Source organism: Ambystoma mexicanum, chromosome 8 (genome assembly GCF_040938575.1).
Source record: "Ambystoma mexicanum isolate Mex_15411 chromosome 8, UKY_AmexF1_1, whole genome shotgun sequence".
NCBI lineage: Eukaryota > Metazoa > Chordata > Amphibia > Caudata > Ambystomatidae > Ambystoma > Ambystoma mexicanum.
The window spans coordinates 110,782,191-110,807,946 of record NC_090929.1 but is presented as its reverse complement, the minus strand read 5'-3'; the positions used below and the strand labels follow the sequence as shown (position 1 = coordinate 110,807,946).

At 43.5% G+C, this 25,756-nt stretch overlaps 1 protein-coding gene across 2 annotated transcripts in view; it reads left to right on the top strand.

The window, feature by feature from the left end:
- RABEPK (Rab9 effector protein with kelch motifs) overlaps positions 1 to 25,756 on the top strand; it is a 359,596-nt gene that overhangs the window by 95,154 nt on the left and 238,686 nt on the right. For both annotated transcript variants that reach the window (XM_069609432.1, XM_069609431.1), the window contains exons 4-5: positions 5,519 to 5,671; positions 21,021 to 21,182. In XM_069609432.1, coding sequence (XP_069465533.1) covers positions 5,519 to 5,671; positions 21,021 to 21,182 — 315 coding nt within the window. The remainder of the gene's footprint in view (positions 1 to 5,518; positions 5,672 to 21,020; positions 21,183 to 25,756) is intronic.

The window sequence follows — 25,756 nt, the reverse complement described above, 5'->3', positions numbered from 1 at the left end:
CCTTCATAGACACACTGGAGCCTAGGCTGGGACGCAGTGTTCCCGCCAAAGGCAAAACACACATTCGGAATGGTAGAAGAAGGGATAAAAAAGGACAAACACGTAACAACTGGTGAAAAAAGAAAGGAGTCACCATGTTAGAACATATGTGACCCGTTGGTGCATAACCGAGTCTGTGAATACAGTCTGCAGTAGAAAATAGCACCAAAGTTGGTAGTACACGTCCACTGCCACCAGCCATAACTGTAGGGTTGTCACTGTGACTAGTCACATGAGCAGAGAGAAGGGGGATACTAGGTATCCCCTTAGTACTCCACATAAGGTGGTGTGTGTTAGTCTCTCATAAGTATGTTTTTTAGGATGGATACAGAGTATCCCTCTTTCCTCAAGAACAGTAGTTCTAAGGAAATATAAACGACATATAAAAAGGAGAACCGAAAGGGTCCCCAGCAACACTGCACAGTGGGTGCTGTGTGCTGCAAAAGTGTAACACAGATGCCTTTAAGAGATATGGAGGAAAGCATACTCCATATAATAAGCTAACACAAAAGAATGGAGTTCCTAAATGTCAGCAAATGAGAATAAATGATAGGAAAAAGGCTTGCCTCATTCAGGATAGAAAGGAAAAGGCCCAGAAGTCCAGCAAAAAGTACTGGGGGTTTCACTAGGAGAGGGGGATAAGCATAACTGGGGACACTTCCCTGTTTAATTTTTCCAGAAACCCTAAACTTTTGATGTCTTGTTGCAGAAACTAACTTCGTTGCCAGGGACTTCATGTCCCATAATTCCCTCAGTACTGGGACAAGGAAGAGGGATGCAGAGGAACACCACTGTGGGAGCGAACTCCTAATTGGTGTATATGACCTACACCTGAAGGGGACTGAGCAGAATTAAAAGGCCCCTAAGGTGCAGGCATTAGAATGACAGGCAGAGCAGTGGAAGAGGAAGGAGCATGGACCAGGATTGCAGCTGAGAGGAAAGTCTGTGGCGAGAGAAGATGCCAGAACCACTGAAAGGCCAGAAGCTGTGGCGGGTCCTGAGAGAGCCTTTGCCTTTGACTCTCCCCATTGCAGAGGTCGCAAAGCGGGAAGTGTAAGGAAGAGATGCTTTCCTGAAAACATTCCGTTGTACAGAGTTCGTGCACCGGTAGCTAGCAGTGGCAAGAGAATTGCTCACTCTTTGGAGGTTCCAGGTAGCTGGGTTGCACCTGGCACTCTCAGGAGCAGAGGAGGCTCCAATCCTCGGTGGCGTGTGGCAGCGAGGACCAGAGGAGGCTGTCCACCCAGTGGCGAGAAGCCACAGGTACTGAAGACCTGCGAACAATGAGCGGAGCGTGTTCGAGCGATTATCCAGTAAGTTCCCAGCTTGCAAGTGACTCTGGAGTGCTCTAATGCTATCTGCGTGTTCATGGCAGGCTGCTTCACTTGCGAGTGAGTGAAAGCTTAGCAGTAATTTTGAATAACGAACTATACGAAACCAACAAAAGTGGTGCTTGTTGAAACATATTGACTCAATACATACATGGAAAGCTGCAAACGGTCCAAAAGCTTAAAAGCAATACCCAAGCCAAGAGTGTATTACCAACCAGCAATACCAATATAACAAAGTACTCAAGACAAGAGGGGAATATTGAGAGGCTTAATGATTTTGAAACTTACTGCTTATGTGCTATGAAATACAGATGCTTGAATGATAAAAACCTACATTGCCAAAGCCAAGATAGAGGGAAAGTGAGACTACCAGTTTGTAATTATTTGGTTGTTGGTATAGAGGGGAAAGAAAGGTGTCAAACAGGCTGCGCTTCTGGAGAAGGTTATCTTAAAGAGCACCTTGTTTCCCCCGCAACTTTAAAGTTTGATGCTAAAGAAGCTTAATGAAGTTTTTGTTATGCTAAGTTGGAAGTTACCACAGAAGCACTTTTCTGTTCTTGTTGTTGAAGAAGTAGACAGGCAGGCGAGTATACCTGTAGGGTAAGAAGTTCTTTCCTACAAGAGCTTGGTAAAGGAATGAGCCAGGTAGTAGTTGATGTAAGTGCTGAACTGTAGTTGTAACAGAAAAAACTCATGTTGATTTGTGACATTTAAAGTATTGTGAAAGCTTTTGAAGAAGAATTACAATTCTTTTTTAAAACCAAAATAGCAGTAAACCATCCTGACAGAAATTTGTTGTTCCTATAAAGGTGAAACCTGTTCTTACTCCAGAAAGCGTGGAAGTAGTTTATTTCCTTCTGAAACCAAAAGTTGTGACAATTATCCTGACTCAGACAATTAGTGTTGCTTACTTGGAGAAGACAAATATGAGACGGTTCTCATTCCAGGAGGAGCTGGAACTTGTGATTTCTTGAGATACTTTATTGAAGCAACACAACTTTATGTAATCGAGTACCAAACCTTAAGAACTGTATTGGAACTTTATGCTAAGCCGGATTTCCTTGTTTCCTTTGAACTATGGAGACAAACCACTGTTAAGATCTGGGAAGGGAAACTTACCCAGCTTATGAGAAGAGACATTGATCATGTTGTGACGCAGATTATATGTTATACATTATTATTTAATTGAATTGCCATATATTTCCTTTTTTCTTTATTTGTTGTACCAGTGTGCGGGTCAGATATTATTTTGTTAGTGTTTCCTTTTTATTTTAGGCAGGGAAATCCTCATCGGGGTAGGGATAGTGAAGCGTTTATCCAACCTGTTTATTTAATAAAATGGTTAAAGTTGAAAACTCTTTCCAAAATTGTCCTCCTCACATTTCTGAGCCCTCGCAGCTCTCTTAGCTGATTTTAAGGTTTTGGTCGTGCCCTTCTTCTGGGGGAATATGGTTTTCTTGGGCTTTTACTTTTAGGTTATAACAATTCCACATTTCCTGGATCACTGGGGTTTGTATCTGGTTTACGTCTGTAGGCTCATAGCCCTGTCTTTCTGTCTCTTTAATACTATATTCTTCTTGTGCAGGATGGTGCTTTGTTTTCCCCCTTTCCCTGGTTATTTTGTCCAATTGGTTCTCTTGTCTTTATTATCCAGCTTCTTATCAACCTTTTCTCTTGATTTACAATCTTGGTTTCTATTTGTTTTCCCAGTTAACTCTGTTTCATATCTTTTACTGTGACGATTGCTAAGCAATGAGAAGAGCTAAAGGTTTGGGACCGACACTCAATAACGAACTACCTCCAAAATCATCATCGTCACAGTACCCAACATGGTAGTGAACCAGGTTGGCTGTGAACACTGTGGCACTGTGACGAGTTTGAGAAAGACCAGGGGAAGGGAGAGATGCCCCGCCCCCCCGGTCTTGATGCACATTACAAAAGGAGCCACGATGAAGGAAGCATTCTCTTGGCATTGTGAAAAGCGTGATAAAGGTATGGAGAAGAAAGGCACTTGTCCTGGCATTGGAAAAACCCCTGAGAAACCTGAGAAAGGTCAGGGGAGAGGGAGTAATCCCCCTAACACTGTAAAGATGTGAGACCTTTTTTCTACATGCCTTGCTGGAACCCCAACCCAAGGAGCCTTTTGATTTGCATCCTTTGAGAAGAACATTTGGTTTGCATCACACAGAGCTGAACTTAGGATTGTCGTTCAGAAGAAGGGAGCCATTCTTCTGAGCCAAGAAGACCATCCCTGTTTTCTTATTTGAGTTTATAGTGTAAGGGCTGGAAATAGGTTTTGGACACATGACTTTCTGGCAGTTTCCTTAGTGTTAGTTGAGTTAGAGAAACCCCTCTTAGAACTAGAGTAGTATAGGGTTTTCTCTTTGATATAATGACCAATAAAAGTCTATAGCCAAAAGCATGCCACCTGTGTGTCGGTCTCCTACTTGTACACCCTTACACTTGGCTCTTGATTCTCTGAGGAAGCCGGTTTGAGCCAGGGTTTGCTTTTGACACTGATCACCTCTCCACTAAGACTGCCTTTATGTTGTGGTTACTTCTCAGTCAGGTGAGCTATATGCAGGCTTCATCATGCAAGGAGTCTTGCGTAGTCTTTCACGCTGACAAGGCAGTTCTTGGGTCAGTTCTGTTTTTCATCTATGCCGTCCCTTTAAATCAAGAGATTTATATAGTTTTTCTTCCAGCCGTGCCTTCACGGTTCTGCTGCCGAGGAGGCCATTCACAACTTGTATGTGGTCAGAATATTGGTTCTGTTTAGACAGAACCAGACCTTTTTGCAGGTTGGACAATAAAAAGTGGTGTTGTACCTGTATTCAAAACATCACAGGTTATCATGGTCTGGTGGATCGTGTCTTGAATCTCTAAGGCATACTTTTTGCAAAGCCTTCCATATCCGGACAGGTTCCATGCACATTCCACCAGATCGAAAGCAGCATTGGTAGCCCTCCTTAGGCATGTGCTAATCTCTGAAATGTTTATGTTTATTAAGTTTATATAGCGCTTTACGCCAAAGCGCTTTACAGAATAACAACAGGTACAGTAATGAATGAAGCATAATATACAAACATGAAACAAACCAGTGATGCAGTATTTAGAACAATTTACACAGAGGAGGGAGGGGGAAGGAGGGAAGTGAAGGGGGGGAGACCCTGGGTGACCTCCAATGCACTAAGGTGGTTGCAGTATCCAAATTGGGGTCATCGGAGGGTGGGGGGGTGGACAAGGAAAGGGGGGCAGGTGTGGCCTATCGTGTGTTGGACATTTTTCAACCAAGATGCTTTATTTGCCTGAAACTCTGCACCATATGCTGCACCTCCTACCCTTTTTGAAGTTTTCTCTTTGGAATCAGTTACTAACAAGTTGAGAAGGAGGGCAGATTATTTGTGGATATGAGTAACAAAAAAATGACCTTTGTAGTGATTCGGATACTTTTAGTCTGTGGCTCTCCCTCCTTCACCCCTCCCATCCAGCCACCTTCTATAGAATAGGCTTGTGCCCCTTTTTTAGAACACTTGTACCCTAGACAATCAGGATTCAGGCATTCCAGGCACTATTGACTGTTAGTTGCACAGATTGTCCGCATTCCACTGACTGTCTGCACTGAACATTCTCTCCAGTGCCATGCATCATCAGTTCACATTTGTTTGCCCACTCGTTGATGCTCCCTCTGTCCCTGCTGTGTTTTCTGCCTGAGGTGGTATTAGGGTGGCATGTCCTCACTCTGAAGCACCACTCACCTGCCTCACGGTGCCACAGCCTCTGCACTTTACTTCAGCATGCTCTAGTTACCATAGCACTGCATTGGCTGCAGGAAATATGTAGCCACAGAAAAACAGGCTTGTTTATTGGGCATAGGCTACAACCAGAAGGGACTGGAAGCTCCCAGGGGGCTGCTTAAAGCTTCTTCACATTTGCAGGATGATGATACTGGCCCTCCGGGCACCTAATGGACGTTTTTCCAGTCCTACCTGAGCACTAATACTTAATATCATTCATCTTAGTTGTACTCATTTTGTCAACCCTGGAATTGAATTATGAACAACATGTTATGTTACACCCATATCTCAGCTGTTGGCCCTCAAACCACTGAGCTATCTTGCATGATTGTTTTTGTGTTTGGTTTACAGATTCACATGAATGGGATATACCAGATTGGGAAAATCTCTTGCCACGTTATGAGCATGCCAGCTTCCTTTCTTCCGGAAATCCAGGCAGTGTCTGGGTGTTCGGAGGTGCCGAACAAGCTGGGAACAGAAACTGTGTGCAGATTTTACGGCTAGGTAATGTTTATTTGAAAGTGTTTTCTTTTTCTGAGATGGTGGTTTTCAGGGTCTGATTTGGTGTAAATGTAGTTGAATGATGTTCACCATCCACATTAGTCGAAGTGGGGGCACCTTCCCATCTGAATCTGGTCATAGTTCTCAATAAATGGAAGCGCAAGCTGTAGCATTTGTACAAACCTAATGGTTGATGCAGCCTTCCTGCCGGGAGGTCTGTGTGCCGTGGCAGGGAACAACTCCATTTGGGGAGGACTGCTTGATGGCGGGATGCCCTAGTGGTGGCGGTAGAGGCAGCTGCTTGATGGGTAGACTTGCTTTTCTCTGCTGTCTCCTGGATTCTCAGTGACAGACACCCAAACCGAGACCTTGTGACTGAGGACTATGCTCCACCTATGTGTGTGACCGTGACCTGACCCTATTGACTAACTTGGGTGCTGCAGTTGGAAGATTTTGACAGTTTGTATATATTGGAACCCCCGCAAAACACTCAAGTGCATATGCTGACACGATTAGATGCCATTCTGGAAAAGGTCGTAATGGGAAATCGAACTACAAAATAGCACTGGGTGGTGATTTGAATTCAATCTGTACAGAACTAATTACCCCCAATTCTAACGTTTATTACAATGGTAATTCCTGTTCGCGTAAAAATGGCAGAAATTGGGTCAAGTATTTTCTTGAGTGGGACAAGATCATATATTGATTATTTCTTTGTTTCAAAACATTTATACAGGGATTGTGAGCCAGTGGAAATAATTAATCTGTTCCTGTGTGATCATATTTTAATCAAATTGAATGTAGGATTGCTGCATGGTTATTGCATTAAGATGGCAACCCTTGCACTGATAGAACCTGATTGTTATCTTATATCTGTGAGGTGGAACCCACAGCTATGTCCTAAGCTTACTAATAAGATTAGCCTTGATAATGGCCTCACGACCTATGGTCGGGTGACTGGTCGAAATGCCTCCCAGATTGAGACAGTGAATGTAGCTATTAAGTATCATCTAAACAAATTTGTTGATGAGAAATTGCCGAATGGTTTAGCTGTGAATATAATTCGGCAATAGTCAACCTAAAAAGACAGAATATAAAAATAAGGGAGCTGAAAAAACACGTGTCAACATTAACTCACTCCATAAGCCTTAAAAGACAAATGTGTCAAACCTATAAAAACTAAATTAAAACTCTAAAGAACGAATTGCATAAAGCTGATAATCAGCGTATTATCTACAACTTGACCAAACATAATTCTCGGAACGTGTGGGCCATTTCAAGAAGTATAACAGGCGATGCGCATGCAACTGTCCAATTTTACCTATCTGCTGAGGTGTGGTCTAGCTATATAGCCCAAAAATATCAAAATCTATAGTGTTGAATACAAGAATGTGTCTGGTCTGAGAATGGGGCCTTGCGCCTGGTCTCTAAGAGACATTATCAGGGCACTCTCCAAGCTTAAAAGTTCAAAATCTGCTGGTCCGGATGGGATTCCACCTTTTGTCTTAAAAATTGACCCAGAATTTTGGGGGTCCATCCTGAAATTAAAATGAATTTGTATTTTTGAATCCAATTCCATTCCAATGTCATGGCGTTGTGCCATTATTATTCCAATATATAAAAAGGGTAACGCCAAGGATCCGGACAATATTCAACCTATAGCACTAACGCATGCCTCATCCAAAGTCTTCTCTTTACTTGCATTAGAGGATCTACAATAAAATATCCTACACAATGATATCCTCTTATGATATCAGGTGGGATTTGTAAACATATGGGTTGTCCTCTTAATGCAACCATTTTAGCACATATATTGCAGAAGACAAAACCTTCTAATTGCGGGCCAGTCTACATGACCGCGGCATTCGATATAGTGATTCGGGATCACCTATTGAGCAAAATGCTTATCCTAGGAATTCCGGTGCATCTGGTGGCGATTATTGCACTGTTAAAACAAACTATAGGGTGAGACTCAATCAGGAGGGAGTTCTCACTGATCCCATACCTGCTAACACTGGTGTCAAACAGGGCTGTAATCTATCAGCAGTCCTGTTAACTTGTACCTGTGTGATTTAGATAAATCATGGAATCAGGAGTGTATTTTACCCGTCAGATTGGGTAAACTTTTGTTGAATTGGATGGCCTTCGCGAACAATTTCATTTCTTTTTGACAGGACACCTTTTGGCCTTCAAAATAAATTGAATCTATTTGCATCATTGGCAAATAAATTCAATCTCCTTGCAAATCCATCAAAATCGCACATTGTAATTTTTACAAATGGAAACAACAAAACAAGTAGGTTTAGTTGGACAATTGAAGTCTTACAAATTGAGTGCGCTCTTTCATTACGCTACCTTGTGTACAACCTCACTAACACGGATTCGTTGGCAATGTGGAAAGATTCTCTGCATCTGAAAACCATCTGAAAACCATCGGAAAACCATCGGAAAACCAAACCATTGATGAACCAAATGAAGTTAATCTATTGCAAATATTGTACATTTTCGCTTCTTCCTTTTGATTCAATTTTCTACACTAAAGGTTGAGGCTATAATTCTGTTTCGCCTGGACATGTGACTACTGGAGATTGACACGATTCTTGATAAAATACAGGGCAAAATATGGAAACCTAAATTATGGCTACATTATGGTCGGTACCGAATTCTATATTATGCCACGAACTTGGGATGACATTGCTATCGGCAAAGTGGCACTGGCGTATGATGACTAATTACACCAAAATGATAAATCCTCGAAGAACTCATTGATGCTAATCCGCCCTCAATAGTGAGATTTGGTGAAAGAATAAAGAAACTCCTATTGAGGATAAATGTAACCTTTTAAAGATCTTGGTGTAGTCTTGCCAAATTTTAAGCGTAAAGATTTAGATTTTGATTGGTGCTCGTTAATAGACAAAAACTCTGGGTATAAATATTACAAAGAATATGCAAAATATGTCAGGAATCGAGGAGACAGATCTCCCAACCTAGCTAAGTTTCCTTGTGACGAGGCAAGAATGTTGTATATGCGCTTGAAGTTCAATCAGCTTTTAACAAATGATTCATTGGCATGGTGACGTAGCAAATGATTCTGTAATGGTAAGATAGAACAAGAAACCCTGAAACATTTAACCATGTATTGTATGTATTTTGAGAATACCCGCATGCTTGTATTCAATAAATATATTAGAAATATATTGTAACAAAATCTCAGTTCTCAAGAGAATGTTTATGGATAAGATGCATGTGGGGGAACAGTCAAGCATTCGTCCTAGCGCTGAAACGTCTTTTGGTAGTAATAAATTACAAATTATTATAAATCGCAAACAGTTTGAACGTGAAATGTAAAAATGGAACTAGTAATTACTTTATTGGCGCTGGGAATATGCACAAACTTGATGTGTATTTATGAATTGAAAGATAGTTTTTAGTGTTTTAGTGGTGAGCTCTTTGTTGTTTTAGGAAAATGTTTGTATTGAATTGAAAGTTTTTTTTTTGTTTTTTTGTTCGGGTATTGTCGTGTTTTATGATGCCTCACTTCGGGTGGACAGGCCATGCATTGCTATTATATCTGGCATGCACATGGGTTGCCTTAAAGATAAACCATTAGATACATGATTAGAACTGACTAATGGTTAAAGAGAGAGAGAATTGAAAAAATTGGGTTTAGTGTTTTATTTGTAGATCCATTCGTTTTGGAAGAATGAATTTAGAGGTTTTTAGTGTTCTATAGGAAGAAGAATTGACCAGTGTATTTCTCTTTTTGGATGAATTATTCTAGTAACTAAGAAATTAAATTAATTGAAATGTAAGATTGTTTTATCTGGATTTCTTATATTGTTATCGTTTGTTTATACGATTTATGTATTTTTTGTTTAAAATTGTAATGGTTTTAAGAAACTTCCTTCATGTGATGTGTTATTTAATTTGTAAAGGTTTAGTGTACAAACCAAATAAAATAAAAAATAGAAAAAGGTGGACAACCTGTAATGAGGACCTCCTGATCATCTTCTTGCTCTGCAGATCCTTGGAATCTTATTCTCCACAGCTACAAGTGGTGATGCAAGTGTACATATTGAGGTAGCTGCAGTGGATTCTCATATGAACCTGGCACATTGACTCTGGCGGTGCCAGTCCAAGGGGTTTTCCACCTTATGAACCTCTCTCTTCCAGCTGTTACATGGTAGCTTAGTGAGATTCTGGTCCGATTGCTTCTACTGTCTCCCCTCCATGATGGTATTCTTGAGTTTGAGCACCATCACACGGAAAGATTAGAGATTCGGGATACATTTGGTGGATAGCCGTTCTTACCCCTCTCTCAGCACCCTCACCCCCCAAAATATGCCTTTTTACAGTTTATTGACCATTTTAATGATTCTCAATATATTAACATTTGAAGAATTCAACAGATTTTGCCTTGCAGGTTTTCAAATCTGTGATTTGCAGGGTAAACCAAGAGCTCAGCAGCAAGCACGCTTGCTGATCTGATTGGCATGGTCCTTGAATTATGGGGCATTTTGTTATAGAACCTATGATCATATACCCCTAACCTAGCCAAATACCCCTAACATGGGCACCTTAAATGCTATAAAAATGTCCCTTAAACACCTGTCTTTGCAATAGAGAGTCTGAGTGTTCATAGTTTTGTTTTGTATATACTTTTTGTTTATTTGTGTACTGGTTTTAAATGTAACCCGTACTCAAGAGAAATAAACAGAAAAACAAGAAAAGTTAAATACATTAATTGTATATGTGCATGCCTAAATTACTTATATTAACGTGAAAAGATGTATATATTTATTTGTAAAGCCCTTATACAAAAGTGAAGTGCTTCAAGGCTGGAAGGGAACATGGGAGTACAGTCATTCTTACGCCTTGAAGATTCCGAATGATTTGCACCATTAGCTAGCATGCTAGGCCAGAGGCATATATACTAGTAAAGTGCTTGACACAGAGTGAGGCAGCAAGGGTGGGTTTGGGGGAGGAGCATACAGGTAATAGACGGTACCGACCTGGCCAACATTTCAGGATTGCTTTGTAGTTGGTCATCGATGCACCTATCCATGAGTGATTCAAGCAAGGCCCAGGTAGGGAGGGGAGACAGAGGGAGGACCAGACAGAGAGACTTGCACAGCCTAGAACTTTCAAGGTCAAGGAACGTGCAAGTGCGCAAAACAGGAAGTGCGAGGGCGAGCAAGTGGGACAAGTGCGTCGGGTCTAGTAGGGGCCCGGGTGACGTGCAGAGGGGGTGCACCGCTCATGGAGCATATTGCAGTAGTGCCTGGCTAAGTGCGGAGGCAAGTGCAGGACTGGCAGGAGAGCTTGGGACCTGTGAGACTCTGGAGTTTCACCAGGCGACCAGTCATATAACTGAGCAGGTTGGGGAAGGAGGGAAGGGAGAAAGGAGGTTAGCAGGAGAGAGGAGGAGAAGAGGTAGGTCTTGAGGAGTTTCCGTGACTTAAAGCGGTCAGGCTCAAGATGGATGGAGGCAGGTAGGTAGGCTGTTCCAGATGGAGGCACCTGCAGAGGATAAGGATCTAGCCCCAGATCTCTGGAGAAATGGCTCACCCGCAGAGTTGGAGGAGGCAGAGCGGAGGGCTCTAGAAGCAGAGTATTTAGGAAGAGAGCATTGTAGATAGTAAGGGCCCAGCCCCAGAAAGCCCTGTTTACTATCCAGAGGGACTTGAACTTGATCCTTGCAGCCACGGGGAACAAGTGGAGTGATTCCAGCACCGGAGAGATGCGGTCCCTAGGCTTGAGGTCAAGGATAAGTCTTGCAGTTCTGTTCTGGATAGGTTGCAGAGGTCGGAGAGTAGAGGTAGGAAGATTGAGAAAGAGGCTATTGCAGTTGTACAGTCTGGAGAGAACTGGGCTTTGGAGACAGTGAGCACTCTGGGGGAAAGTGAGAAAGGGTAGAATACCTCTGAGGTATGTCAGAGATTTGAGAAGAGAAGGAGAGAGTAGAGTTGAAAATGACCCCCAGGTTTTTTGCCTCTCTGGTGGGTGGGGGCGCAGGACCAAGGGAGGCCGGCCAGAGTGAGAGTGGGAAGGTGGGAGCAGGGGTCCCAATGCACAATCCCGGTCTTGCTGGCATTAAGGCAGAGATCGTTGGCAGCACAACAGGACTGAATTGCAGACACAGTCAGGAATGAGTAAGGAGGAGGGAGAGGCTGAGGGTAGCCTGAAAAAGAGCTGTGTGTCATCTGAAAGTTGGAGGCGGAGGCATAACACTGAAAGTTGGAGGCAGAGATTATGTGGTCCAAAGGGGCCATGTAGACATTGAAAAACCAGGGGGATAGATTAGATCCGAGGGGGACACCACAAGTAGAGAGTGATGGTGGAGAGAAAGGACCCAATTTCCACCTGGAAAGGATGGTCAGAGAAGGGACGCAAGCCACCCCAGGGCCTGATCTGTCATGCCCAGAGTATCAGGTCTTCATGGGTGTTCAGAAGAGCAGTTTCTGTGCCTCTGGATGCTCTTAAGCCAGACTGATGGTCATGAAGACAACTGACAGCTTCAGTGTGGAGGGTGAGCTGAGAGATACCCAGCTTCTCCAGGAGTTTGCCCAGGAAAGGAGTGATGGAGATCGGACGATAGTTGGAATAGAGGGGTTGGCAGAGGGTTTTTGAGCAGGGGTGCACAAGAGAATGCTTGAGAGAAGTGGGGAAAACTCCAGAGGCGCAGGAGAGTTTGTAAAGGTCTGCCAAGGCTGGAGCTAGAGAGTCAATGTTGTCCTTGATGGTTTTGGAGGGGCAAGGGACCACCTGTTTGGAGGAGGCTTTCCTAGATTGGACTTGTCTAGAAACATACTCAGGTGTGACACGGGAGAAGGAGGAGAGATGGTGGGGGTGCGTGGTGGGGGCCAAGGGGATGATGATGCATGAGTGGGTGCAGAGGAGAGAAACAAATCTGTTAGTTTGCTCCTTGTACAATTCCACACCGCTCCACCAAACTGCACCAGAATTGTCCATAGTTACCTATTGGGACCCTCCGGACAATACTGACCACAAGACATTTGGACACCCCCACCCCTTTCCCTGGATTTCACCCTCTTCACACATGAGACGGTTGCCTGAAATCGGCGAAACATCAATTTAGTCGTACCGAACAGAGCTCATTTTAAGCATCTCGACACAAGGAACAAAACACAAAGGCCTTGAAAACCACATTTCAAGGCCCTCAGATACAGTTTCTGAGATATTTGCACCGCAATGAATCACGCCAGGGTGAGGCAACAGGTGTGGAGAGCGCACAGAACGTCCTGGTATACTACAGCATGCCAACTCTCGCCTCCCCTCCACGTCTGCTCTGAGGTATGCCAACCAGGCACACGTGCGCATTCTCTGTACAGTTCCGTCTGAGTGCAGAGCACATCAAGCGATAAGTGACTCATAACAGTGACCTACAGGATCGTCGATTTTCAACAGTTGATGAGTGAGTTATCAGATCTGTCTACAGAACATGTGCAGAGTATGCATACTTTTTGCTAGTAAATAATAAAATACGATCCCATGTACCTAGCAACTATACATTTAATCCTAAAATGTCATACAATGTAATCAAACATCTGCAGAGTGCAAAAATCAGGGATATTCGATGGCCCTCCATAAATTAAACCACAAATGAACAGCTGCCGTTTCTGAGTATGTGGGGGTAAATTTAGCAAAGTATACAATACGTAAGTCAGGTTTCCTTACGTTCTGTGAGAAAATGCTTTATTGCCTCTGTTTGTCTATTTTCATATTCTACAATACTTTTGTGCCTTAGGGATTTGTAAACGTGGAGCTTTATACTTTTTTAGTTGGGGTAATGTTAAATTTAAATCTCATATATACAACTCGTGCAACCTGCTAGATGGAAACCTAATCAAGTACTTTGGCAGCACCGTCCTCTGGCGTTCTATTACTGCAAGGCCTCTAGACTACGAGTATGAGTTTACAATTCCATAGTGTTAATCCAGTCCTTTTCATAAAGCTTCATTTCTTTTACCTATCCTGGATTTGTTGTTCAGTTCTCCAAGTCTATATCCGAACCAGTTAAAGGCTGCGAAATTAGTGAGTTCTAAAATTGGGACAGTTTTCAAATTGTAATATATATATATATATATATATATATATATATATATATATATATATATATTTTTTTTTTTATTGTAACATTAGTTTTGAAAAAGAAAACAAACTTTTTGTCACTTCACTGTATCTCTACAATTTCAACCAACCATCAAACTGAAATTATCTAACACAAGCATTATGAATCCGTCACTATTCCATCCATAAAATGTATAACTCCACAAGTCAGTTGCAAATTTATGCCAGAAATTAAGTAACTCCACCACTCATCCATATTGCTGTTTTTCGGAGCAAATTCTTGCAAGTGTAACGAACGCAAGGATGACATTTCTGTGCATTCAGTCAGTAAATGTTTTACCGATTCTACTGCATTCGTACAATAACGGCAATGATTATTTAGTGTTTTACTGTCATGCTTCATCATCAGGATGGAAGATCCTACAAGCGGTTGTGTGGTTCTGAATGTTTATATTTATTTAAAAATAACACTGAACATTTTTAGTGACTCAATAATTACTTTACAGTACTTTCGATAAGCACGAAAGTTTGAGATAACGGACAAGAATGATTGTAAACAGTGGTAACACAGGTAAGTGTCAACCTGAGAGAGATTGAGGTCAAAACTCCACATAGAGGCACATTCACAAAATGAGATGGGAAGGACCTACAGTTGGAAGAGGGTGCACTCGGGACTGAAAGTGGTCCCAGGCGTGGTTCACACAAGGTGTACACAACAGTTTTTACAAAACATACACGAGAGGGGGATGGTACAGTTGTGTCACGGGGGATCGACACGGGTGTGTTTCGGCCAAGTAGGGCTTGATTGGAGCCTGTCTATATGCTGGCCTTCATCAGGATGGACACCAGTAGCAGTGTGGTCCGTAGTATCTGTGGGTTAGAGAAGGATGTGAGGATCTAGGAAGGTAGTTGACTGATTCAAGAAAATACTTAATATTGGCTGCGTGGTGCCGTGATGATACATCACATGGTGTATCAGTGTACAGCTTATCTGCTGTATCAGTGTACAGCTTACCTGCTGCTGCAATAGCAGTGGGATGCTGTAGACAATCCTCAATTAGTTGCTGGATTGTGGGTGCGAAATGCACTTGGAGTGGGCCGTAGGTTCCTGAAGGCCGATGTCTCTCAGGGTCCCGCGAGCCGGAAAGGGCCAGTGTGGGTCCCAAATCTGAGAGAAAACAAGGGTGGACCATGAAGAGTGAGGCGGTCGAATTTCATTTAGGTGGTCTATTTGTGATGGATTCTATGGTGGAAAAAGAATACCATCTGGGGTCTGTTAACCCAATACTCTGTGGTGGTTATCCGTGGAGGCCCGTGAAGTGGTCATGAACACCGAAGACTACAACCAAGAGTGCCAGCGCCTCTTGGACGACACCACATCATACAAGAAACTTAACAGGGACCCCACACAGCGTATACAAGAAGAAATCAACAACCTTACCAAACATGCCGAAGAAGAAGGATGGATCTGCCAGGACGAAAAGGCTTTTTTGAACAAAACACACCCCAGGATCCCGGCATTCTATACTCTGCCCAAGATACATAAACATGCCACCAAACCACCAGGCAGACCGATTGTCTCTGCATGTGACTCCCTCCTTGAACCTCTCTTATTATACACTGACTTTTTTACTAAACCCTTCGTCGGAAAAATGGCATCCTACATCAAGGATAGCACAGAAACCATTAAGATCTTAGACGCCATCCATCTGACCACCGACTCGATCCTCGTCACCATGGACGTCGAGGCTTTGTACACCTCCATCCCCCAACTGGAAGGACTACAAGCACTTGCCACCTGCCTCGAGAAAAGGGCAGACACGTCCACCATACCTACTAACTTCCTCCTGGAGTGCATTCGCATAGCCATGGGAGAAAACTTTTTCCTGTTTGGACAACAGATGTATCAGCAGATTAAGGGCGTCAGTATGGGTGCAACTTTCGCACCAGACGTGGCCAACCTCTACATGGCCCAGTATGAGGACGACAACATCTACCACAACAACAACCCCTACAGATCACACATCAAGATCTGGCGTCATTACATCGACGACGTCCTTTTGATCTGGGAAGGCAGCAAAGAATCACTACTGGAATTTCATCTATGGCTCAACATACAGAATACCCACATCAAGTTCACCATAGATTGGGATTACCAAGCCATCAATTTCCTTGATTTGCACATTTACTGATCTGGAGCACTGTTGAAAATGGAACCATTTAGGAAACCTAACGATAGAAACAGTTTGCTGCACTACTCAAGCTACCATCCACAAGGGCTGAAATACAATCTTCCCTAGGGCCAATTCCTCTGCATCTGCAGAAATTGCACCGACAAGGAAAAATTCAATCTACATGCCAAGCAACTTCAAACACGCCCAGGACAGAGGGGCTACCCTAAGAAATCCATCAGGACGGCCAAGAAAAGAGCGGCGAATACCGACCGCTCCATCTGTCTCACCACCAAGGAAAAGGATCCCATCGACAGGTAACCTGTACACTGATACACCACGTGATGTATCATCATGGCACCACTAAGCCAATATTAAGTATTTTCTTGAATCAGTCAACTACCTTCCTAGATCCTGACAGCCTTCTCTAACCCACAGATACTACGGACCACACCGCTACTGGTGTCCATCCTGATGAAGGCCAGCATATAGACAGGCTCCAATCAAGCCCTACTTGGCCGAAACACACCCGTGTCGATCCCCCGTGACACAACTGTACCATCCCCCTCTCGTGTATGTTTTGTAAAAACTGTTGTGTACACCTTGTGTGAACCACGCCTGGGACCACTTTCAGTCCCGGGTGCACCCTCTTCCGACTGTCTTCATTTTGTGATTGTGCCTCTATGTGGAGTTTTGACCTCAATATCTCTGAGGTTGACACTTACCTGCGTTACCACTGTTTACAATCACTCTTGTCTGTTATCTCAAACTTTCGTGCTTATCGAAAGTACTGTAAAGGAATTACTGAGTCACTAAAAATGTTCAGTGTTTTGAAATAAATATAAACATTCAGAACCACACAACCCCTTGTAGGATCTTCCATCCTGATTATTTTTCATATGTATACATGTACCCACATGGGTAAATCGATGAAGGCAAGAAATAATTTTTTTCCACATTTCAAGGCTTCTAGTTTTACCATGTTAAGCAGCATCAAATTTAGTGCAACATTCGACTCCCCTCCGGAACCCAGTTTGCCGATCGTCTACCACTGCTGCACCTTCGGCCCAATGTCTGAGGTTTTTTTTGCAGAAATGTTGCAAATACCTTTCCCATAGTGTCAAGAAGGGCAATTGGACAATAGTTTGTCGGATCATCCCGATTGCCCTTCTTGAATACCGGTATGACCACCGCTCCTCTCCAAGAATTGGGGAGAGCCTGTGTTTCTGCAATTCGATCAAAGAGTGCCTTAATAAAAGTGGCCCAATGAGATTTATTCCGTTTAAGCATCACGTCTGATATACCATCGGGACCCGTGCCCGTGAGTTTTATTTTTGATTTGCAATTTCAATGTTTTCGTGGGACTCGGTGACCCTCCAACTTGATTTATTTACATAACCATCGGCATCAAAGACTGTGGAGAAATGCTTAATCCAGCTGGCTGCATTTACTCCATTTGACATTTCAAAAACTTGTTTTAACTGTCCGGTGTTTATCATTTCCAAGATGTGCCTGCTGTCTTTTTGCGTATCAGTCGTAACATTTTTTCGGCCTGTTCTTGATCGCAAATTGTTTTGAAGGGTTTCAACCAATTTCGATAATGTTGACACTTTTTTTGTCAACTCCGCACAGTTTTTAATTTGGGGTTTCTTTAGGAGCCTCGGGTCCATAAGAAGCAGCTTCTTTGCTTCTCCTACTGAAATACTGTAAGGGTGTTTGTTTCCTATTATTTCAGTTTTGTCACCATGTTGTCTCATTTTAAATTGCAGCAGCAGAGGAGCATAATTGACCTGTTCATTGCAATCTTCAGCTTGGATGAATTTACATGTTAATTTACTTATTTGATTAGCATTTATCCGAAGTCTATTTTTTCCACTGTTAATAGACATGCTTGTGTTATATCTTGCAGAAGTACAATCTTGCACCCAAAACCAGGACAGCACCAAAGTGTCATGGTCACTTTTCAACGTCTTCAACTTTAACTCAGAGATTTTACTTAGCACATTTCTTGAGGCCCAGATATAATCCAGCGTCTTCTTGCTTAAACCTCGATGCCAAGTGTCGGCTGCTGGAATATATACCTTAGTGCAACCATTTAACATATTGCATTGTTTCAGAGGCAGCTCGTTTGCCCATCGACAACCACGATCAGACCGATGAACAGGGCTGTTTAGGTCTTTTTAAAGTAATGAGTTCTTTTGAGTCATTGAACCATGAAATATTTAGGTTCCTACACACTAGGATGAATGGGTCATCAAAGGCTAATAAACAGTCGTCGATTTGTGCTGTTATTGATGAAATACATTTTGTTTGGGAAATCATTGCAGGGTTCCAATATGTATTTATGATCATTAACTGTTTCTGTTTCAAGAGGTTAGTGTGACTGCATTGTAACATGGTAACTTGTACAGACAGATTTGGATTTGAAGAACTTATCACCTTCCAACTACTACCTAATCCAGAAAACGGTCGTCCAAATAGATTTTTTCCTGATGCATTTAAGTAGATTGAATAGCCATCACGTGTTGGAATTTCCCAAAGCCAAGTTTCCTGGCGACAAATAATGAAATTCGTATCACTTGATTGACAATCGTCTTGGAATAGATGGACAAAGCCTTGGGTGTTCCATGAAGTCAGCAGATGGGTGGCTTCGATATGACCATTGTTATGCTAATTGTGATAATTTTTTGCTGGTATAGTGTTTGCCGGGTACTATGGGGGTTTGGTCCTTTTTGACGATTCGCCAAAGCTGGTTCTGAATTTGCTTTAAATTGTACCCATAAATCCAATCTTCTTTGTTCTTCTGCAGTTTGTTCAGTTTGCAGGTTTTGTAATGGCTCTTGGGTTGCAGACAAATCATCATATGGACCTAAATCAAAACCAAAGAATATCAGGTCTTCTTTTGCCTCAATTAAGGACTTTGCCATGAACGTAGATTTCATATGCAAAATCACCCAATCTGAACGACTTTCTGACTTGCATTCTACAATTGCTATATCGTCTGATCTGATTGTCCGCAGAGCAGGAAGGCTATGCAACAGCTTCATTATGTTATTCCCGTTTAGATTCACTTTGTTCTTTTCCTCTAGGATATTTTCTAGTTGCAGTTTCCACAGCCCATTTCTTGACAGCGCTGTCAACCTTTTCCTAAAATCTTTTGTTGAGTGTTCTTGTTTTAATATTTGTGCCTTCGTCTGTTTAGAATTTAATTTTGAAATAATGTGTGTTGCCTTATGATTATTATCTTTTCTAGGCACACTGACTTGATTCTTTCTTAGGCCTTTAACCGAACTTTCTGATACACCTAAATTGTTTTCTTTTTTTGACCCAAAGTGTCTACGATAGCATCAACTGTTTCCACGTCATTATCTATTGAATGCGTTAAAAATTCGCACAGGCCAATAGAAGAGTCAGAATTTGAATCATCTGAAACTTCAGCTTCCGCTCGTGATCTTTTATTGGACTTAGAGGACACTTGAGTCACTGTGGCTTCATTCTGTGATGTCGTCTGCTGTGTTGATTTTTTTTTAACTCTTTGCTACTACGCTCAAATAGCCCAATCCGAGGTGGCGTTGTAAGGTTTCTGATGAATTTCTTTGCTTCGTTTGTACGAGCTCTTTTTGCAGCTGGTCTTAGTTTGGACTTTTTCAATTGACCGTTTGATTTTTTTCTTACGATTTAGGATTTGTTTCAACTGTCTTCTGTAACGATTTTGCTGCTCCTGCAAAAATTCCGAATGATGGTTGGTTTGATGAATTTTGGATTTCAGGGCAAACCGAATGTCGGCCTTCTTCAATTTCAACTGAGGGTTCCTAAGCTTCCTGGTTCCCCCTGTTTCGATTTTGCTATGATCTCAATTATATCAGAACTAACTTTGTCAACAAGGACTTTGCCTGGTTTTACCGCCGGTAGTGTTAAAACGCTGTTTTCTGCGCATTTACTTCCCCCTCAATTGTAGGTCCCTGAGATTCTGGTGCATTAACAGAGTTGGGCAAAGATGTTTTAGCCTCGGTGCCATTTCTGGGCATCAAATGGTTCTGGTTTTCGTTCGCCATTTGCATTGCTAATTGTGCGTCGTCAGCTGGAGACTTGGACCTTTTTCCCTTGCAAGGGCAATTACACGCCTATGAGCTGCAAGGCTGTCTTGTTGACACATTGTGTCACATCCACTTTGTACATTCTATCACTGCGTCGATTAGGTCCGATTTTTCACTTTCCTCCTGTCTTATAACCTCATTAAGACGGGATTGCCATTTTCGTGATATTTCAGCTTCGTAATCAAGTCTTTGGGTGAGGTATTCAGTGAATTTTTCCAGAGCCAGAAGCTTGTTATTTGCCGTTACCAATAGGGACCCTTGGTCGTGCACTGAGTTGTTTACTAGCTCATAAAGCTTCATGAAGCTTCAACAGAAGTAATGTAAATTTTGAAACTGTATAAGATATTAAATTTAAATCTTTAATCAAAGGTTTCATTTTTGTGTCTAATTTAAAAGAAATCTTTTGGGGTGTACTCTAAAATGAATTGCCCAGGTATCCCAATTCATTTTCACTTTGCATTTCTTCCTCACCCATCTGACAAACCTTTTTGGAGCTCTTTTCTTTGAGAATAGTCAAATCTTTGATTTTCAAGAATGTATCACTGTTTCTTTCTGCATGTTTAGAAAAAGCTGATAATTTCCTTTGCAGGCCAATAGGGGTTTAATCCAAAAATTTCAAATCGTCTGCATATGCCAACCAATCTGTACTAATTGTACAGGAAATTAATTGGTGTTACAACATAAATCCTAAATGTCTGCCATATATGTATGACATGCTTCCTGTGCATACCTTACCTTCCTGGCTTTCACCAGAGGCACAGCAGGCAGTCTAGTTCAGGGCTTTTTCACTGCCCATTGTCCCTTTGCACGTTAGATACAATCCAGGGAAACTGGCTCAAAACAAAGATGGGCTCAAAGTAAAAACTGCTCAGTATTGTGTATTTACAGGAATGGTTGTGTTATTTTTGATGTGTCAAGATATAGTAATGTGGTTGTCACATGTTTTCATAATGTTTTCCCCCTAATACGTTTCTAATGTTTAATTTTAAATAGAAACTGGAACCTGGAAAAGTCCCAAGGTGAATGGTTCACCTCCATCACCAAGAACATTTCATACCTCTTCGGCGGCAATCGGAGATGACCTCTATGTTTTTGGAGGAGGAGACAAGGGAACTGAGCCTGTTGATGATCCACAGCTCCATGTTTTCAATTCAGGTACTGCTGAACCATCGTATGAGCTATACTGTTCTATTGTCGGAATCTGCTGTTCACCATGAGCTTATTTTCTTTTGTGTTGTACATTTCTGTAATCCACACATAGCGCAGTTTGGACTTTAGAACCTAATCACTCTTCTGTCATAGTTGTAGTATCACCTAGTTGTACAGGTACCTATGGTTTTGTCCAACCAGTGTTGCATGCCCTGGGTGAAGGTGCACAAAGAGGCAGAAATTAGGTGAAATCATCATCTGCCAGGCAGATTATATAGCAGACCTGGTTCACTAGCCTGCCAGTGACTGCCATTGTTCATATAACTCTTTCTGTAGAGCAAATAGCAGGCATGGTTCAGTAGCCTGTCGGGTACTTCGATTGTCCATAGAATTGTTGTAACTCCTTTTCTGTACATGGGATGGGGGATGTGGAGAGGGAGGCTCTTCCTGGTCTTGGTACTGATGTGGACAGAGAGGTGAGGGGACAGCCTTGTGTCATGCCGAAACAAGATCAATGTAAGGGAAGACATTTGTCTAAACCTTGAAAGTCCCACAAAATGAGTGTGCGTCTCTTCAGACAACAATGCTAATAACCAATCCTACTAAAACCTCAAACCTCTGCATACACCTCCCCATCTAAACGCAACCATACCTCTAAAACCACAGCAAACTGCACACACTTCACTACACTGCAACAACAAACAAACCGCACATAGCCTTGGACAACAGCACACGATGGATACCGACCGGATACCACACCAAAAAGATCCGCGAACAGTGTTGACTGAATGGAATCTGCCAACAGCACGTCGCATCTCCCTTGCTCTTTCTCCAAACTTTGTTCTACTAGTGTACCCCAACCAACCCCTTTTTTTCAGATCCGCCAGAGCGCCATGGGACCACTACAGTGGTTATAGTGCGCGGTATAAATGCGCGGTATAAATATCCTTTAACATTAACTCTGTGAGGTCTAACGTGGGGAAGCAAGCTGGTTCAACTGCATTTATTCCTTGTTATTTTTTCTTTTTTTTACTTTCTTTATTAGAGACTCACATAACACAGTATCGGTAACCATACATTGAGGCAATACATTATAGTAACAAAACATCAGACAATGCAGCTTCCCTTGTTCCGTTGATGCAAGGGGGCTGTTCCCCAGAGCGCGCTCGGTTATAAAGTGTACTTCAAGTGCCAATGCACGCTTGGCACCTTCTGTTCATTCTGCTGAGTCAGGGTCTCGGGATAGTGGGTATGCAGTGAGGGGACCTCAAATATCCTTCGGTCTATATTTCTGCCTGCACATGTTCCCATATTCCTTGTCTGTGTCACTATTCCACGTTAAGTCCTTAAGCCACATCTGGATCCCTGAGAGGGGGGGGGGAACGGATGGACGGACTGGTCCATTGCAAGAGTATACACCACCTAGCGAGTATCATACAGGTCATGATCAGTTTTCGATGCTGCTTGGGGAGATCCAGGGCCCATCCCAACATACAGAGTAGGAGTACACAAGGGAAGACCTGAACCCAGAATTTCAGAGCAATTCTCCACCACCTCCTTCCAGAATGGATGCAGCTTGGTGCATGCCCATATCATATGTAGAAAGTCACCCGGGTCATGGACACTGCACTGACATCGGGCTGACCTGGTTCTGTCAAACCAGTGAATATGGTCAGGTGACAAATATGCGCGGTGTAGTGTCTTTCATGTTAACTGTAAGCGTTTGTTAAAAGTGTATTTCCTCACATCACCGCCCACTGCTTATCTGAGAAGGGGGTCCCTGCATCTTCCCCCATCTCTGTCTGCACTCTAGGTGTATTTGTGGAGTATCATGTTGAATGTCCACGTATAGTGCAGATACCACCCCTCTGAAGCCCTGTGAGTTCACAATGTACTTCAGGAGCGGGGTAGTTGGTGGCCGCTCCAGAAAAACCAGGGACCACTCCCTGAAGGCGGCCCGCATTCGTAGGTACTGTAAACTGCTGTGAAGACCCTCCCATCCCACCTTTTCCATAAAGAGTTCCTCGGTGACAAAGGACTAATTGGGGTACATATCTTCCATTCGGTGAATCCCTGCCCCCCGCCACTCCTGGATAATGGCTTTGTCACAGGTTGGAGCAATCGTTTACACATTCCACATCTGAATGCCTGGGTCAAAGGGGACATCAACCCTCAGTCCTTTTAGGGCCCTCTTTCATGCATGGAGTGTACACGCCACAGGGTTGAACTTGCATTTATCTGCCACCCTGCAGGACATCAGGACCCCCTGCAGAGAGAGAACGGGTGGAATGAGCATCTTTCAATACGAACATGAGGAGTAGACTGGGCGCCTGGCATCCATTTTGAAGTGAAGTACAGCGGGGATGCCAAGAAATGTAATTCCACGTCTGGAGCCCCAACACCCCCATCCCAGGACAAGGTCTAAGTGTCCCAACTAATGCGGGGGCTTCGTGGGTGCCAGGCGAGTTTAAGCAATTGTCTTCACAAAAAAAAACACCCCCGGCTACACAGGGATATTCTGGAACATATATAATAATTTAGGGATCACAACCATCTTGGCTACTGCAACTCTACCCAGCAATGATATGGGGAGCCTACGCCACCTCTCCACTTTCTCTTTCAAGGCATGCAAGTACTGAAGGTGATTATCCATCAATAGAGTGCAAGCGTCACTGCTAACCCTTACGCCCAAGTATGTGACAGCTCGGTGTTCCCATCTGTAGCCCTCAGTATTTAGCGGGAACGCTGTACTCCTGTTCAGCAGGAACAGTATTGATTTCCCCTTACTCAATCTGAGGCCTGGGAATTCCCTAAATTTCTCCACCTCCGATGACACCGGAGCCAGGTTGATCGCCGGATTGTTGAGGTATAGGATTGCATTGTCGGCGTACAGTTACACCAGTTCCCGGGCTCCCCCATGGCAAGGCCACGGGTCCTGTGGTTTATCCGTAGTCTGGCTGCCATCACCTTGATTGCTGCAGCGAAGAGCAGGGGCGAGAGCGGGCAACCCTGTCTGGTGCCCCAGCCCAGCGCAAAGGGTTTTGACCTCATGCCACCAACCCCAATGCAGGCACATGAGCCCGCATATAGCAGTTTCACCGCTGACCGGAAGTAAGGAGGGGTCCCCAGCTGACGCAGCACCTCAAACAGGTAGCCCCACTCGACGGAGTCAAAGGCTTTCTCCATGCCTAATAATATTGCCGCCACCTGTACACTGGGGTCAATTTGAGCTAATATTACAAAGAGCCTACGCAGGTTGGCTGAGGATGATCACCGGGTATGAAGCCCGATTGGTCTACATGGATTATCTGAGAGATGTGCAGGAGGAGCCAATCCGCTAGGATCTTGGCGTCCAAATTTAGTAATGATATTGGGCGGTATGAGGTGCTATTTAAGGGATCTTTACCTAGCTTTAGGATTAAGGTTATCACAGCTTCCCTAATTGTTGGAGGTAGACGCCCTTCTCTCATACCCTCTTCCCAAACCTTCAATATGTGTCGGGCCACCTCTGGACCCCATTCCTTCTGAAACTCTGCCGTAATACCGCCCGTGCCTTCGAGGGGGGGCAAATCGTGGAATGCTTTGAGGATTTCATCTACTGTGATGGGGGAACCCAGGGCCAGAACCGCCCCCGCACTCAGAACTGGGAGGGCGGCCTCCTTAATGTAGCACTCCAGTTTCTCCACTGATGGCGACCCTTTGGAGCCGTATAGAGACTCATAGTACCTGTTTCACCAACTCTGCTCCCTCCAGCGTCTTCACGGCTGCAATGTCTGCGATATCCCTCTCGTGGTGGACCATCATTGCTAGTTACCTCCCAATATCTGCGTGCCATGGCGGGGCAAGCAAAATACTTAATCTCCCTTTCTGCCAGTTTGTTGAAATTTCCCAGCTCTTCCCGCAGTTTGGCTATAGGCCCAAGCCTCCTACCCCCTCCTCTACATGCCTTTTAAAGTGTCCTGATTCTAACCTCTGAGTCAGAAAGCTGTCTGCAGATTGTTTTCAATACCCCCAGTTCCAGGGACAGGCACCCCCACGAAGCACCACTTTGAAAGCCTCCCAGATGGTTCCCATTGCGGACACTGAACCAAGATTTGAGTTGAAGTATGATGTAATCAACTCATGCACCTCGCTCCTAAACACTAAGTCCAATAGTGCTGCAGGTTTAAATCTCCAATGGGGGCATTGCCCCCTTTCCCCATCCGGGTTCACCGACCAGAGGATCGGGGAGTGGTCTGATAATTTTCAGGGGATAAGGATGCATTTGGTCATCTATGAATCAACGATGGTCCCGCGAGTATGTAATCCAATCGTGAAGTGGATGAGTGAATGAGTATTCCCTGCCGTCTGGCTGCAGTAATCTCCACGCATCGCATAGTTCAAGATCACGCATACCCTCCAGTACCTCCATCGCTGCCTTGGAACTTGGCCGGTCTCCCTCCACAGACCTATCTTTTGTCAGATACAACACTACATTAAGATCTCCCACTTAAACTATGCAGGTATGAATGAACCCTTGGCATTTTGCAGCAGTGACACAAAGAATCCGGGATCGTCCACATTTGGACCGTAAACGTTTA